At 39.7% G+C, this 15,226-nt stretch overlaps 1 protein-coding gene across 2 annotated transcripts in view; it reads right to left on the bottom strand.

Annotated features, from left to right (window-relative positions):
- Nucleotides 1-716: 716 nt before the first annotated feature.
- Nucleotides 717-15,226, bottom strand: part of stox2a (storkhead box 2a) — a 46,419-nt gene continuing 31,909 nt past the window's right edge. For both annotated transcript variants that reach the window (XM_079462091.1, XM_079462092.1), the window contains exons 2-4: nucleotides 10,671-10,823; nucleotides 6,398-8,852; nucleotides 717-4,152 (exon numbers count right to left, since the gene is read on the bottom strand). In XM_079462091.1, coding sequence (XP_079318217.1) covers nucleotides 3,951-4,152; nucleotides 6,398-8,852; nucleotides 10,671-10,823 — 2,810 coding nt within the window. In that variant the 3' untranslated portion in view covers nucleotides 717-3,950. The remainder of the gene's footprint in view (nucleotides 4,153-6,397; nucleotides 8,853-10,670; nucleotides 10,824-15,226) is intronic.

The raw sequence follows: 15,226 nt of genomic DNA, 5'->3' as shown, positions 1-15,226 counted from the left end.
CATTGTTTTAAAAATGTGTTTTCCTTATCCAAAATGAAAAAGGGAAAATAACAAATGATTTGAGGTCCTTTCATGCAGTATGAGTGCTACAGAGGTATATTATAATATTTGCTTTTCATCAAAGCAAATAGCAGGATTTAGCTATCACCAATAACTCATCTTTCTTCTTTTTCCAACGTCATGTCATTTGAAACATCTCAAAAGAAACTATCATCAGCATTAATTCTTGTATATGATATTTAAAAATATATTATCAGCTCCATACATTGCATGTGTATTCAATTATAGTATATTTCCTTACATTGTTTTATGACTGTTACGCCAGTAGATGGCGGTATGTTATTATTAAAATATAATTTTGAATTTCAAGTATTTTCATTATATTTAATGGATAAGATTGATTAGGATTCAAACATGGATTGTTTAACCTGTAGAAAAAATGAAAATAAAATTTTCTAATGAAAGAATGCACATTTAGTAAGTTCTTCTTACTAATGAAAATGAATAAAAGGTCTGTCATGCATTCATATCACATTTGCTGTTAAAGCCCTTATTTTTTGTTTACCGTTTCATCAGACAAACCAGTGTGCTTCTCTCGAACAATTTGACATTAAATTGGATTCTTGATTATATCGATACAATTTGACACATAATCTTGGAATGCACCTTCGGACAATCCCCTGAATGGTTCAAGACAGAAGACATTTAAAACATATAATCAAACATGTTATTTTATTGTCTTAAAAAGTAACACAATCTCCCAACTGGGTTTATCACATACACTACCACAACGATGAAACACCATTACTACACAAATAGGGACTTCTTTTCAAATATTATAGACATTACAAAAAGATCCCTCATATCTTTCAGTTTTCTTTTGAAGTTATACTAAGCATGGCAGATTGATTTCATTTACAGTATGATACTGTACACTGTCACCATTTAGAAACAATGTTGTCTGACGTGGTTCTAAAGTCCATAATGTTAAGGGAAGACATTTCATGGTCATTTTTATTTCATATGAAATATTTTACAATATAAACAAAGCATCCGTCTTGGATGAACTTAACAGCAACCAGAGGCCAGGCATTTCAGTGCAAACATGTTTTTACAAGGCAGTCTTGGCTGCATTACTCCCTTTCGTCTATCAAAAACAAAGCAAGAAACCAAAGAGAAATATGATTATCAGATGGGGAGGAGACTGAAATAAAACTAAATTTCACAATATGTGACAGAAAAATCTAAATATGCATCTTCTGACAGAGTTTTACGAAGTAAAATAACACTATGTTAGATTATATTTCACTAAACCAAAATATGATTTGAGTGGATTCATTTGATTTGTGTTGTAAGTAAAGCTTTGTCAAAACAATTAAAAAAAAGGATCCATTTGTAGATCTATTTATAGATGTTATGAGGTGCTTGCTCTGTCAAATGTTGATCTTAGGATGTCTAGGAATGATATACATTTATATATATGAGGCTCTTGTCTTTAGGATAAACTTCATCCCACTTTCAATTAGAGGATCTAAGAGGCTGCCTGGACCCAAACCAATGACCTCACAAATATATGGTGGGAAACTAAAATCAGTATTGCCAGAAAGTCGGTTGTGATTTGCAATATTGTATCTATTGAGTTGCTCATTTCATCTGGAATATGGGATGTGAATGTGACCCTTGCCTCTGTCTTGGAGCATTGGAAATAAACAAGAATTGAACAACAGAGAACTGAAAATGTCTGCTTAACATTGAGAACATTGGATTGAAAAAATAAAACTGTAAATGTTTGTTAATGACAGGCATATACACAACTTGCAAATAAGTAAAAGACACTTCTGTCATAAACTGAGAAAAATCGAGTTTAAACTACAGCACTTAATACTGATTATTTAGAATAAGTCCTCTTAGTAACAATGTCCGCCGCTCTTTGTCAACATTCACAGAGAAGAGGCTGTTAGTGCTGTGTTCCACAAGCAAAGAATCCAAATCTGTACACGTCCCTACGTTGTTGTTACACAGGTGGTGGAGGTAGCTAGTTATGTGCATGTATGTGGGGTTGTTTGCATGGCTGATGATGGCTGAGCGCGAGGGAGTGAACTGAACGTCTTTGACTCAAACACAACAAGAAGTCCCGTTGGAGAAAATCCCCCTGAACACTCATCAAAAGCAATGGAGTCCATATGGAGGGCAAAGAGAACAAAAAGAACAGAAAAAGGGAGGATCACCACATAATAGCACCAATGGATGTGACATGAGCTCTGCTCTCTTTCCCGATTCTCACGAGTCCCTGCCAGAAGGGACAAGGCCATTAGTTCTGCTGCACTCTTGAGATGTCATGACAAACAGTTAAAGCCATAGTCCAAATGTTCAAATCAAGTATTTTCACGTTTAATTCGATCTTGGGCCTTCGCTCATGGACCTGAGCTTTATATATGACACGGCGGGTCAAAACGGTATGTGATCCATAACCAATCTTTGACATTGAAAAGAAATAACAGTGGTGCAAATAATTTGTACATACCTTCATTGAATCATCTGCTTTAACTTGAAACCAACACTGAACAAAAACAAAGGGTCGAGATAACACATGTAATGTGTTTGCTGTAGCACGATTCTAAACCAGATCATCTGTGGACACAATTCCCATGGAAAAAAATCAATTCACAATGGTTTATATTGAGAAAATATTCGAAAATAAAGGTTTTATCAGTGCAGCAAAGGGGCCAAGTCTCTCCAGCGGCCCAAAGGAAGAGAACTGCAGGATCTTTTCATGGAGCTATGGACGTTCTAGACAGATCACCCATTTCCGACATCCTCCTTCTCTCGCAGCAACAAATAGAGCCATTGAGCTACACAGAAGACAAGCATTTCCAAACCAACAATGACATACACAAGTTGTATCTGGCTTAAAACTTGTATCTGATTCACGCTGGTGCAAAACACCTGATGTTTTGTCTTTTTGTAGTTCTACAAGGATTAAAATGAAAATGACCTGCACATTAATTTTAACTTAAGAGCGATGTTATGACCAAATTGAAACCATTTACATTTCTGTCAACTAATAGTGTTTTATTCCCTTAAGAAACAAAGATTTGGTGGAACAATGCAGAGAAACACGATTCCAGTCTGACAGATGATTTCATCTCTTTTTAGGAGAGTAACTATTCATGACCTGAGATTAAATATGGATATAAATTTCATGAGCCAGGTTGCAAGTGGCATACAAAGAACTTGTGTGCACAATAAGCTTGGGTTGAAAAAAATCTAAAGTACTTTTCCTAAATAAATATTTTAATTTCAGAATGAGATCATTTATTCGCTAATTCAGTCTATGTATTGTTTGTAACAAGCATGGGAGTGTAAATCTTACTGTTTTACCAATGTAGCTAATAGCGTCATGGAAAATGGGTTTGTTTTTAGGAATCTCATACAACGAACCATGAATTCAGTGTTGTTCAGATGAGAGCTTTTATGCCTCATTTTTAAACATGTTGACCAATATCACAAATCTTGCTCTGTAAAATATTAGACCTGCACGTCAGCATCTATTTCTTAACGCGTGCACAACAGGATCCATTGGCAAGATGATCTCTAATCTGTGACTGACAAAAAATACTGCGGAAAATAAAGAAATGTTAAATTACCAGTTACTTCAAGACTACTTTGAAAAAATGATTGATTTCAACTGGAGAATTTCCTGATTAATTGCTTGTTAAGGTAAATCCTATGATGAGAAATTTCAATTTTTTTTCTCTTTTTTCCTTTTTTTTGCAGTGACCTTTTTTATGCTGTAAGAACAGTATCTGGAAGTCATGTCTGTGGGTTTAACAGTCCCCATGTTGTCGAGGTGCTTGATGGAGGGAGTCATCCAACCTCTTGCACTGAGGCACCCCAAGATTGCAGATCACCCTGGCCTTACGTCACCCCAGATGGGTGCCATGCCCATGTCAGACGCTGGTGATAGAGGCAAGGCAGTTGGGGGATTTCTGCAGTTTCTCAGATTGCGTGGTAGGGGGCTCTGGGATTGCTCGGAAGCTGAATGGGGGGCCGATGCTGGTGGTACCCATGTGGCCTGGACTTAGGGCCGGATTCTGTCGCCGGTTACTCTCCACGATGCTTGAGGTGTTGGATGCCAAGCTTTCTCGTGTGCTAAAAAAGCGGTGACAGGAAAGGGACAAGAAATTTAGACTAGATATTTACATAAATCATTGCACAAGGCCTCAAAAAAGAGAAAGCACACTGCTTCACATTTACTTGAAAGTTAAACTGAAATACACTTTATTAAATTATGACAGTATAAAAAAGCAGTAACACCAAAAAATGTACGTTCACATTTCATATCATAGAACTGTAATAAATTAAAATGTAACTAAAGTTGATGAAGTATTTAACAGGAGTACTGCATAGTGAGCAGAATAGTTTTTTAGCATTTCCCACTCAGCGTAATTGCATTACAACCTCGCATCAATCACAAACTAAATTGTGTTTCTGCACAAGCGCTATGCTGGTGTTTTTCCAGGAGCTGCGGAATGACATCATTGCTAATGTGATGAGTCATCCAGAAAATAGTGAATGATTGCGTGTGTGTGCGTATGTGTGAAAGGGCTGCTGGGGGTCTTAAAATGAGTGACATGTGTGTCTTGTAAGCTTTTTGGGGCTATTAATTCAGAAGCATGGACCAGACGCACAGACTAAGCTAATGGGGCGCACAGAGAACAGTCGCATCACTCTCAGCAGTCTTACATCTTTTAGCTCGAACAATAGTTAACCAAATAAAGTGATGTTATTGTGTACTAAATCTCATGTCATTCCAAAGTGGTATGCTGTTATCTTTTTTAATCATTTTGCTAGATAAGGACAGTTCCAGGGTCTCCAAAAAGCTGGAAAAAATCCATAACGCAGCATGAAAGTAGTCCATACAACTTTGTATTAAGTCTTCTGATACTATGGTGTGAGGAACAGATCGAATTTTTTTTTGTTTTCAATGAAAGAAAATACAACATGCAGATTCAAGGAAGTAAATAGTAAAGAATGTTTTTGGGGGTGCACTTTGTCCTTAAAGGGTGCTCCCTGAAAGAGATCCATGTGACAGGGCCACAACTCTACTCAGGAGCCTTATCATTACAACATTTGTCATTTTTCATATACAGGACAATAAAATATACTGTAGTGCACACATTTCTAGTTAATTACATGTAATTTATTATTATATTCAAAAATCAAAGCTTGCTTTTCTACACCTAAAAGGACAGATGTCAGTCACTGGAATCATTTCAAAATATTAATGCAAACAGTCTCAAACTACTGCAAATGTGCAGCTAAAACAACAAACGTGCACTATTATGAGGAGTACATGCAGCATGTGCAGAACAGGTAGGCTCTCTCAGTTATTCTACCCCACCATATTCCTCTGAATGAGTCATACAGACCCGAGGGGTCTATTTTTAGCAGTTGAAAAAAGTCCTCACCCTCTCACTCATAAAGGGTTTCTGCTAACACATACACATCCCTGGGAAACCCACTTAAAGGCCGACGGTACTGGTTTGTGGCCTTGATAAAGAAAAAACGGAGAAATCCACCAGTGTATTTATGATGTTAGTTTTAGGTATAGTAAGTTACAAGTTACAAGTAAGTTAGTAAATTATTGTACAATCATTTTGCAACCAACCCACATAGCATAATCCATCTGGCCTACGTCTATTTGACGCCTGCATTTACATCTGCAAGACATAGTTTGCTCATCTGTAATACGTCTCGGAGATAATACGTCTGCTAAAGATCTGGAGATCTGTCAGGACATCTGCTACGTAAAAACATCTGCTAAACATCTTAGAAAGGGCAGCTTTACATCCACCCTAAATCATCCACCTCTCACTGACATCTTCTAGATGTCTATATGAGGTCTGACAACAGACATCTCCGAGACATATTGCAGATGAGCAAACTATGTATTGTAGATGTCTTGCAGATGTAAATGCAGACGTCAAATAGAGTGTGCTATCGGGGAAGTGTTTAAAAATATAGTGCACACAAAACTATTAGTGACTAAGACTGTCATCATTATCTATTTAGATTATAGTATGTTTAATAAAAAAATATTCGTTTTTTGTTTTGTTTTACGGAATTGATAATTGCTAATGTTAATTGAGCTAATAATTATATTTTCAGCTTGTTTTAGGTCATAAGTTCCTTAATTATCTGCTTTTCTGGTCCCCAAAAACCTGCAGACTGCCAATAACTTTATTAAATTGTGGGATATGCCATAAACACTCTCTCAGATTTAACGCTGATAGAGCTTCAATTTGCAAGACAATATGAACCCAAATACAGGTTCACACATGTAGTCTAATATTACTATAGTAATGACTTCCATTTTCAATTAAACTGTACTTACCGAGGCGAGTTAAACCCACTGTCCACAGTCACACTACTGCTGTCCATGCTGTCCAGCCGTGCTGAGTGAGCCGACTTCTGGCTGTTATTGTTCTCGCTCTCCTTAGGGCTAAGCAGAGTCAAGTTGTTCTCAAACTTCCGCTGCAGATCCCGCTCTTTCTCCCGTTCTAGCAACCACTGCATTGTCCCTCCTCCTCCGCCACCATCACCAGCCCCTGCCCGACCCTTTGCCTCCGTTGGAGCTGCCTCTTTATGGGAGGCTTCTACCACTTCCTCGTCATCATCATCTGACACGTTGTAATAGTCAAAAGCAGCCTCAGATGTTGAGGGGGCACCCTGTTCCGAACCTGTAGGTGCCGGAGCAGAAGCGGACAAAGGAGCGGAGTTAGACGGGTCTTGGGTCTCCAGCGCATCGAGGACCTCAGATGATTTCATATGAGGGGTCTTTCGCAAAGTTCCTGACTTTGAGTAGCCAACGTCCACATAGCTCACAGTCAAAATATTGTGTGGCGGTTTGAACAAAGTGTCCTTGCTGAAAATCTCTTTCCTCTTGTCCACCCCGCCACCAGCGCTACCCCCACCTCCGCCACCCCCGGGGTCAGTGTTGTGTTGGTGCTGTATCAAACGTCCATTGGGCAAAGGCTCAGGGGTCTGGCTTGGTGTGGGTTTGCCAGAACCATTGTGGCCCTTGGTGGAGGAGTCCTCCTTGTACTCCAAGGGGTGAGGTGAGGTGAGGTGCGGTGTCTGCCGGTCAGCGGGAGAGCCCTTGCGTATTCCGTCAGATGGGGTTAAAGTGTCATGGTCAGATTTGCCCAGAGGCAGTGGGGCAGTAAGGATTGTTTCATTTGATGTATTGCACTGGAAGTAGTCATCAGCCAAAGGCTTTGGCGATAGGGCCTTCATGTCACTGTAGGCTGGCAAGCTGTCCCTGCTCTTATTTCGTTCAAGAGGGCTGCAAAGCCTCGCTTCATCCAGGCTCAATTTACCCATATCAGGTACTGACATTTCAGAACTGAACTTGGCAGCAGAGAACATGATGCACGAGTAGTGCGGGCCCTTTTGAGAGGAGGCCCTCAGCGTCCCATCATCAGTATAATAACGACTTCTGTCATCTAGACTGCGGTCATAATCCTCAGCTGTGCCAAGTGTGGAGCTCCCACCTCCCAGTGGGCCCTTGGAGTTGTCCATAGAACGTGACCGCTCTTTAGCCTTATCAGACCGCTCATTGCGTGACTTGCGATCCTGCGTGTGGCTGTGGCTACGGTGCACCTTTGAATGCGACGTCCCACGTGACGGCTCGGGGAAAGGCATCTCTGTCCGCCTCTTTGCAAGCTCCCCCGATACATCCCACTCTGGGGTAACAGGAAAGTGCGACTCAGCAATGTTGGGATTGCTGTGAACAAGGTAGGCACCACCACTCCTGCGTTCCACAGTGTACATTCCCTCTCTTGGCGAGCGTACTAGTGAGTGGCTAAAAAAACGATAGTCCCTTTCCAGACTTACAGCCTGAAGGTCGAGATTGGAGCCTTCAGAGGGGTCTCCCCTAGAAGCCCGTGTCTTGCTGTGCGAACGAGACTTCCCATGAGGCACGCGCCGGTGGCCTCGACTGCGGCGACTGCGGGCACTGTGCTGTGCAGACGAGCTGGCCTTGCAGCGTTGAGCACGTTCCTCCTCCAGCCGCTTCATGACGGCTGTATGGCGGGCCACGTTCTCCACCGTCAGATCAGGGTTGATGCGGCGGATGATCTCCATCTCCACCTCACGAGGGATAGCTGTGGCCGATGGCATGTCCTCGTCCCTTAGAGGCCATTCTTCAGGAGGGAACTGTGCTGAAAAGGTGGACAGTTGTTTGGTCTTGTCTTTTTTAAAGCTCAAGCGGAACAGCTTCAGCCCAAACTTTTTAGATTGCCTCTCACTGCTGCCCCCACCACTGCCCTCTTTCTTCTTGGTCAGTGTGTCTGTCTTGTAAGAAATGGTGGCTGTCATGCTTTTGCATTTGTCTGTGGGTTCAGGGGGGTGCTGAATGGCAGGCGGAGGGGGTTGTGGGTATGAAGGGGGATCTCCTTTGGGTTCCTTTGGGGACTTCCTTTGACTTGTAGATGTGTGTAGGTTGGTCACCTCATCACGGTATGTATTATAGGATTCGCTGTGGTTCTTAGGGTTAGGCCTTTCTCGTACACACCCAGAGGTGGATGGGGTGATGGTTCCGGATTGTGGTGATGTACATTGCTGTTGTGGTGTTGGCTGTTGTTGCTGCTGAAGTTGTTGTTGTTGTCGATCTTGATGCCGCTCATCCAGGTGGTACCACTTGCTGTTGGTGCGGATGAGGGAGGGGGTGATGAAGTAGGTCTGTGGGGTAACAATGAAGTAACCTTCTGGTGTGGGATAGATCTTTCTCTCCCGTACCAACATGTTCAGTGTGTGCCGTAGGATCTCTGGACTCGGAGTGGGTACACCTGGTAAGAAAACAACCACTTGTAAGATTGATAATCTATTTCATGATTCCAACTTAATATTGTATTTGACTAAAGTCTGTAAAATGTTAATAAATATTTTGTCCTCAATACTAATGGCATTTTAAGTGACTTTCTGAGGTTGAAAGAACAGCTCAACCAGCAAACATTTAGCAACACAAAGCCAATCAAGAGAGGAATCTTGCTTGTTGATTTGTGTCACCACCAATCACAGCGGACCAGGCGTTACCTCATCTTTCATCATCAAGACTGTAAGTGCCTCAATGTAATAACAAATAAATTCTCTGAAACACTTTCTTCTATAACATTAATGATTACCCTTAAGAAATAAAAAAGTTTGGAACTGAATGTCAACTTTAGATTTTCTTGGTATTTCCTAGGTCCTCCTTTAATTTAATAACAGCATGTGCTCGAGTTGGAATGAACCATAAAAAATTGTGCAAAACCTGATATGTTAGCACAATATGATCTGAGAATGTTCCAAAGAGCAAAGTGCAAGCCAATTAAGATTTCCAGTCAAATATGACGTATATATATTTTGTAAGAATTAGAGTTAGACATTCAAATATAGCCATAAGCTCTGTAGCATGAATCAGTACTGTAGATGTTTTTACAAGTTCAATATCCCAAACGAAACCGACAAGGCCCGTTCCAACACAGTACATGGTGTTCTCATTGCACTCAAGTCCTCACTTACCGAATCAGCTTTTCAACACTCAATCACAGAAACACACTCAAACTCATGCATACACACAACGGATAAAGGAGCAGATAAGCTGTAACTAGTCAGGGTTAAATGTTGCCTGCCATTACATCATACTCTGGTAGTTGCCATACCAACATGACGCAACCCAGAGACTCTGTTCATTCCCCCTCCCCCATTAATTTAAGTGAATACAGGCAGACTATATTCAGGTGAAGTTTGCACACTTTGCACTTTGATTGACTGGTTTTTTTCTGAGCTGGGCTATGTAAGGTATAAAACAGAAAAACACTGTTCTGGACTGTCATATTACAGGCATTTAACAGTAGCTGGGAAGCTATCTGAAGCAATAGATTGCACTAAAGGTATAGTTCACCCAAAAATACAATTTGTCATGATTTACCGTTCTGTTTTAAAAAAAAAAGCGAAATAACTGTATATTTCAAAACAGTAACTATCCAAATCTTATAAAGTAAATATGTAAAATTTGGAAAATATGAAGAGTTTGGTTCCAAAATGATATAACTGTTTTTTTGTATTTTTAAAAAGCATGTTTTTATTGTGCATTCCAATTAATATCAATCAAACTGCAGTTGGTTTGTTTTGATTTAAGCCATAATAACTAACACAAATAAAACATGATAACATAATAAAAAACAAATGTTTAAAAACAAGTTCTCTCATTTTGAAACCAAACTCTTCATATTGTTTTTGTTTCATTCTCCAATTCAAAATAATAGACTACTTACAATAGTGCTACTTAATACAATAAAAATGAATTTTTCAGAAAAATACTGAACATGATTTTTTTGCAATGTCGCTTGTTGTATTATCCTATAAAGAAGTAAACAAAGTAAGTGCATAATGAATTTAATTGTTGTGCACATATTGTAGTTGGAGACACATTCATATTTTTTTAGTTTTCTTGTCATACGGCATTGTAAGCATTGAATGCTGTTAATGTTTTTTAAATGTGGTGTCTTTAAAAGATAATGTATAAAAATGTTTACAACGATGTTATATTTGTTTTACAGCAGAGGCTGTTAAAATAATGCCAGAAAAAGAATAAGGTGTGCATGAATGTGTTTTGGGGTTACCTGGAAAGCAGGTGGAAAGGTGCTCCATCAGCGCATCTTGTGTGACAGGCTTGTGGGCAGAGTTCATGGCTGAGATGGCCAGGCACAAAATCTCCCCCAGTGGGATGAACTGAGACTGACTGATGGGTGACATACTGATAGGAGATACATCGCCTAGAGAGAAAGACAGACACACCGAATCATATTCAGTTCCAAATATATTTGTTGCATTAAAAATTGACATTAAGGGACCAATCATGAGCTAAATAAACAAATTCAAAGGGTTTTTCAACCTGGTACGTTTGTGGAAACTACAAAACAGAGGATGGTAAAGATGGAGAATATACAGTGCATTTGAATCTGAAAATGCTTTAGTCCCTGCTACACTACATGCAGTAAATAGTTTGTCAAATATGTAGGATGTTTGAGTAATCAGCATTCATAAAACTGTGTAGCCAAACTGAATTTGAATTATACGTGGTACCACCATACACTACGCAATATCATAAAAAAGCTAAAGTGACAGATTAAGAAAGTTAAATAAAAAATGGCATCTCTTCAACCCGTCAAAAGTAAATTGCTTGTGCAGTTGTTCCTAGCATGTCACTGGTCAGAGGTCACATGGGTCTTAAAAGAAGACTGTATTCATATGACACACCTGCATACAAACTATATTGTATTAATGGCCAGGTTCTTTATATGCAATACACAGTTTCAAAGTAGATAATTTAAAGGGGAGATCTAATGGAATTTCACTTCTTTAAATTTAGTTTGCAGTATCGCTGTTTGAGCTTCAACAACATCTGCCAAGTCGCAACGCTCAAAGTTCACAGAAGGAACATCATTTTCCATAACAGAAATCGCTTTTTAAACATTACAATGAGCATCTCGTTGGGACTACAACTAGCTACTTCCTGAAGTAGTTACATCACGACGACCAAATTTTACATAAACCCCGGCTCCGGGAACACGGTAGGGTAATGGCGGGACATCTCAACACACACTCTAAGACTTATCACAAGCTTGACCAATCAGGGCATTTCGGAGTGAGGGACTTCATAGAACCTGGAACTCAATAGTCTGTTTTCTGAAAATCAAGATGATGGTGTGAAACACTGGTGAAATATGTAACATATAAAGCATTTTTTTTAAATTAGGAAAAAATGGGACCCCTTTAAGACACAACTCAAGTCAACATTTAAGGTGGGAGTTGTGGCATTAACTGGTGGGATTAGTCTGGGCAGCTTTCAAGATGGTGGTCCCAAACAGGAGCATGAAGGGCATTGAAGGCCTGTTGTCAAATGTGACCTTATACTGCCGACTCAGCGATAAGCCCCTCTGCCTGCGTAGGCAGAAAGACCCCAGGCCATCCGTAAATATTGATCCCAAAAAACGTCCCATGCATATTGGATTTACTAGAAGCACAGCTCAACATAAAACATGTTTTGTCACATAATGTGAAAGATTGTTGTACGTCACTTTTGTACTTGGACATCTATTTAAAAACTACTTTCAGTAGGCATAAAATAAAAACAGAAACCTACATAAATTCTTAATTATATTACATTATATTAAATTGGCCGTACTTTAAGGTACTTACCGTATTTCTAGTGAACTTTTAATAAACCACCAAAACAAACAAATGTGTGATAAAGCTATGCAAGTTATATGCCCAGTGTCAAAGTTACAAGTATATGAGATCAGAATACAGAGAACTTAATATCATCTGAACCAGATGCAATTTAAGCTTAATTAATTGACTGACTTTTTTTACATCTGAGTAAGTAAAAATGAATAAAAAATTTAGATGAAATGAGAAACATTGCATGATTCACACATATTTCATAACATATTTCCTGGATATAAAGGCCAAACTGACAAGCTTTTATTAGGCATCAAATGCTGTAAAATACTATGCCATCTAATGTACTAAGCTTGCTATGTAGACTTGAATGACTCTTGTATCCTTAAAAACGATCCTATGCTTCAATACCTCACAAGCCTAAAGAAAACCATAAAACTGGTCCGAGTTTAGCATAAAGGGCAACAAAGGGTCTGAAGCCGCACTGAAAACACTGCAGGATGCAGATGGGATGACATCATCCACACGGCGCGCTGCTCTCCTGGTGCGCGCGTGTGTGCGTACGGCAGCCAAAGGACCATCACTCAAATCCCAGCCTGTGTGCTTCACTGTTCAAGCAGAGAGTCTGTTCAAACAGACAAACGTGCTACTCGTAGTCTGCTAAATGAATTAGCATTAGCGACTGTAGGAGAGGCTGGTAGCCTGCTGTCAGTTTTGTGTGGTATAAGCTAAATTCAGTCGTTCTCCATTATGAATTTTCTTGTTTTTACTTTAGTAGGGGGAGGATAGAGAACGAGAGGGAGGCGCAGAGAGACCCCTCCCTCAATTCCTGTGCTGCAGCCATCAGAGAAGGCGGCAGTGACGACGGACACTAACCCAACATGCACGACTCCACACAAAGACTGGAGAGGTGTGACCAATCACAAGTGAGCTTCATGCACACCTTTTTTTACTCTCCTTCACCACTGCTCGCTTACACACACTCACACGCGCACATTTCTCCTTCCTAGCTTGTTCCACCCTCTCCTCCGTCTCACATACAAGCTAGTAGGTGGCCTGCTGAATTCGTTGTTATGGCAACGCATCCCAGTTGCTCTCCCTTGTTCCTCAGATGTGTGCTACTCCAGGATCTCTCTCCTCAGCACCCGCCTTCCTGCTCTTCCTGTCTCCATTCCTGCTCTCATGCTTCACACTCAATCTTGCTAATGAAAAATTTAAAGCGTGTTGGCTGCAAAGATTAAGTAAAACCTGCAAACATCTACTATAGGTATATAACATTCACTGGATACACCTTATCATCGCTTTTTCCATGGAGGAGTATATGAAGACTGTGTAGATTATATTGACCAGTAAGGTTTGGGTATGTCCTTTAAAGATGAAATGCATTCTTTTTTTGGCTTTGGATTGTACATGTGTGCTCTTAAACTGGGACAAAATTCACCAAAAATTGATGATTCATTCTGTACTACACAGATAGGCTATTTGTCCAATCAAATGTTGTCTAGAATGACAATGTCCACCCCCTGCCTCCCAAAAAAAACAACTACTAGTATTTAGCAAATACTTTGTTCTGCTGAACACCAAGATAGGTATATGGAAGAATGTTTGTAACCAAACAGTTCCGGGGCATCACTGACCACGTTTACATGGACATCAGTAATCAAATTATTGGCCTTATTCTGAGTAAGCTAATATTACGATTAAGGTGTTTACATGAGTTGCTTTAAGAATATACTTTTCATGCTCCCATTTTACATGATACACTACATAGTTCCATTAATGGCCCTCCATAATTCCATGTATCAACAAACAGTTCCTCTTCGCCATGGTACTACATACAGTTTTTGGTGTTTCATTTATTTTCTAGAATTGTTGACATCTTTCTAGCTTGAAGCCATGTTGTTTGCCGTAAAACGAAACTGCTGTCCACTGCCGTACGTGTGTGTAACCTGTAGCAAAGTGCTGCGGAAGTTCCTACGTGCCGGTAATAGTGCGATTAAAGTGTGTAGATGTCTATACCGCACTTCGATAATGCAACTCAAATAGGAGTACTCCACCCGTCTATATTTTGTACAAAAGAAGATATTTTTGAAAGCAAACAGTTCTGGGGTACTTTTAACTATACCGTTGTAAAATGGTGTCCCAGATCGGTTTGAAAAAATGTTGGTTACATTTTTTGGGAAACTATACATTTATGGCTGTGACATCACTAAAAATTATTGTGTATTAAAATAATATGAACTGCATTGTAGGTGGACATTAGAGGTTTCAAAAGATTATTATTAGACATTTTTGGACATTGCAAGTGTGATACTTTAAATCAGTTTCGTCAAGCTGTGTCAATTAACTGACTCAGACTAATTCAATTATCTGCATTTTGAAGAAAAAGTGGCAGATTGGGAGATTCAAAATCACGCTCCCCTTATTAAAATGATTCCGGAGTAAACACATAAACATGGTAAACAGGTGCATATTGATTATACTTGGACACTGCATAATCTGTACAGGAAGCCATGATCAGATGGTGTGTGCTGTGACATTATGCTGCTATGAAATAACAGCATTGAGTTGGCTTGTGTGGCGCTGCAAGGCGAGCACATCTGAGGTGACGTCATTTAACTGGAAGGAAGTACAAATAAATCATAGAAAGTTATAGGGCTCTCACTAAATCCTTGGTGTTTCAAGCGAAACCCATACCCTAACCCACACCCTAACCATCTAAACTACCTATGTTCTTTGACCTTGCCAAAAAAACATGTCCACGTGATGACATCAGACTCGAATCACCATGAATTTAGTGAGAGCCAAACGAATAGAGGGAATAAAGGTACGATGGAAAGTTGGTTACTGTAAGATGTTACAACAGTACCACAGCTTCTAATGTTGTTTTAAACAGAAGATTACTCAGCATAAACATTTAATAGCATCCAATGGTGAAAACAATGGTAGAAAATGATATACACAAAGAGTACAGATGCTAGATTCACTGAAATAT

Source organism: Barbatula barbatula, assembly GCF_947034865.1.
Source record: "Barbatula barbatula genome assembly, chromosome: 8".
NCBI lineage: Eukaryota > Metazoa > Chordata > Actinopteri > Cypriniformes > Nemacheilidae > Barbatula > Barbatula barbatula.
The sequence above is the reverse complement of the archived record's forward strand: the minus strand, read 5'-3'. Positions and strand labels throughout refer to the sequence as shown.